The sequence below is a fragment of the Mirounga angustirostris genome, unplaced genomic scaffold (genome assembly GCF_029215605.1).
Source record: "Mirounga angustirostris isolate CCGP_5_RB_7025 unplaced genomic scaffold, mMirAng1.0.hap1 SCAF_466, whole genome shotgun sequence".
NCBI lineage: Eukaryota > Metazoa > Chordata > Mammalia > Carnivora > Phocidae > Mirounga > Mirounga angustirostris.
In genome coordinates, this window is record NW_026992174.1 from 5,344 (window position 1) to 7,610 (window position 2,267).

At 37.9% G+C, this 2,267-nt stretch overlaps 1 protein-coding gene across 1 annotated transcript; it reads right to left on the reverse strand.

Moving 5' to 3' along the window:
* Positions 1-773: 773 nt before the first annotated feature.
* LOC123842487 (olfactory receptor 2W1) lies at positions 774-1,740 on the reverse strand. The gene has a single exon (XM_045871795.2). The coding sequence runs from the start codon at positions 1,734-1,736 to the stop codon at positions 774-776; it is 963 nt and encodes a 320-aa protein (XP_045727751.2). The 5' UTR covers positions 1,737-1,740.
* Between the last annotated feature and the right edge of the window lie 527 nt (positions 1,741-2,267).

The window sequence follows — 2,267 nt, forward strand, 5'->3', positions numbered from 1 at the left end:
AATAGTTTAATTTTTCCTTTGTTTCCCTTGTCCGAGGAGATATATTTAGAGAAATGTATCTATGGCTGATATAAAAAAAATTACTATTTTCTTGCACCAGTGGTTGAGATACAAATTGGTGCATTATTGTGGAAAAGAGTATGGAGTTTCCTTGAAAGGTTAAAAACAGAATTGCCATATGATCCAGTAATTCCACTGCTGGGTTACCCAAAGAAAGCAAACAGGCATAAAAACTAACTTGAAAAGATATATGCACCCTTACAATTATTGCAGCCTTACTTATAATAGCCAAAATATAGAAGCAACATGAGTGACCATTTATAGATGAATAGATAAAGAAAATATGGTGTATGTATACACACAATGGAATATTACTCAGCCATAAAAAGAACAGAACCTTGTCATTGGTGAAAACGTGGATAGATCTAGAGGGAGTAATGCTAAGTGAACTAAGTCAGGCAGGAAAGACAAATACCATATAAGTTCACTCATATGTGAAATTGAAGAAACAAAACAAATGAACAACAAAAAAGAGACAAACAAAAAAACAGACACTTAAACATAGAGAACAAACAAGTGGTTGCCAGTGGGGAGGAGGGACATTGATGGGTGATATAGATAAAGGGGATATAGAGTACCCTTATCAGGTTGAACATTGGATCATTATATTGTACACCTGAAACTAATATAACACTGTGTCAATTACATCTGAATGAAAAAAATAAAGACAATTAGAAAACATATTTCGTTGCCTTATCCAGGCTAATATTTTGCTATGACACCTGGTTCCTCTTCAATTTTGTAGATTCATGGTCAACTCTCACCAGCTTCCTCAGTGAATTCTTCATGTCCTTATTCCGTAGGGTATAAATGAGAGGGTTGAGACTTGGAGTGATGATTGTGTAAAAGAAGGTGAGGAACTTGCCCTGGTCTTGGGAGGCACTGTTGCCTGGTTGTAGGTACATGTAGATAATAGTTCCATAGAAGATGGACACAACAGTGAGATGAGATCCACAGGTATTAATTGCTTTGTGCTGGCCTGCTTTTGACTTTATTCTCAGCACAGCTTTGGCGATGTAGCCATAGGATATAAGAATAAGGCTGAGGGGTGTAAGGACAATGACAATGCCTAAAGCAAAAACAGACATTTCAACTGTTGTGGTGTCTATACAAGCTATTTTGACCATAGCTGGCAACTCACACAAGAAATGGTCCAGAAGGTTGTTTCCACATCGAGGCAAATTCAGGGTGAGTGTACATAGTACTACAGAATTGGCCAAACTAATGCTCCAGACTGTGATTGCCATCTTGAGACAGAGATGTGGGTTCATGATTACCAAATAATGCAAGGGCTTACAGATAGCTATGAAACGATCATAGGACATAACAGCAAGGAGGAGGCACTCAGTGGACCCCAACCACATATAAACGTAGAGTTGAGTGACACAGCCCACATAGCTGATGGTCTTGTCAGGTCCCCACAAGTTAACCAGCATTTGAGGGATGATGCTAGTCGTGAAGCATAGGTCCAGGAAAGATAAATTCCTGAGGAAAAAATACATTGGCGTGTGCAGATGGGGATCCAGGAGAGATGCAAGGATGATGGCTGTATTACCCACCCATGTAATGAAGTAGAAGATAGTGACAACTCCTGATAGGACCATCTCCAGTTTGGGATGGCCAGAGAAACCAAGCAGAACAAAACCGTGTAGAGAAGTGTAATTGCTTTTGTCCATAGTCCTTTAGTGACCAAGTCCTAGAATGAGAAGAATAGAAGGAGGTGAAGGAGGATGGGGATGAAGAGGAAGAGGAGCAGGAGGAATAAGAAGAAGAGAAGGAGGAGGAGAAGAAATCTGTCAATACAATCTATATAATTAAATGCGGAATTTAAAAAGGGAAATACTTTATGTTAATACTTAAAAATAATGGGTAAAAGTAAATATTAGAGCCAAGTAATCTGGTCTTTGTTTTAGATCCTTTTATGGATCTAAATTTATGTTTAATATTATATTTTTATCTAGGTGAGCTTGGCAAGGTTACTCTTAAAGTCAAGTTCTGAAATTTCTCACATTTAAGTTTGGAAGTTTGGAATAGATCTGGTTCTAAAGTGATGTGACCCTCCGATTCTGTACAAATCTTTTGGCTTGATATAGTGAACACACTCTTTTACTTGGTCAGCAAATTCACCTATGAAATGTAATTATTTTGTGGATGTCAGAACGAGGAAAAGAATGTTCCTCCTTTTTCATATCTTAGTGAGTAGCACT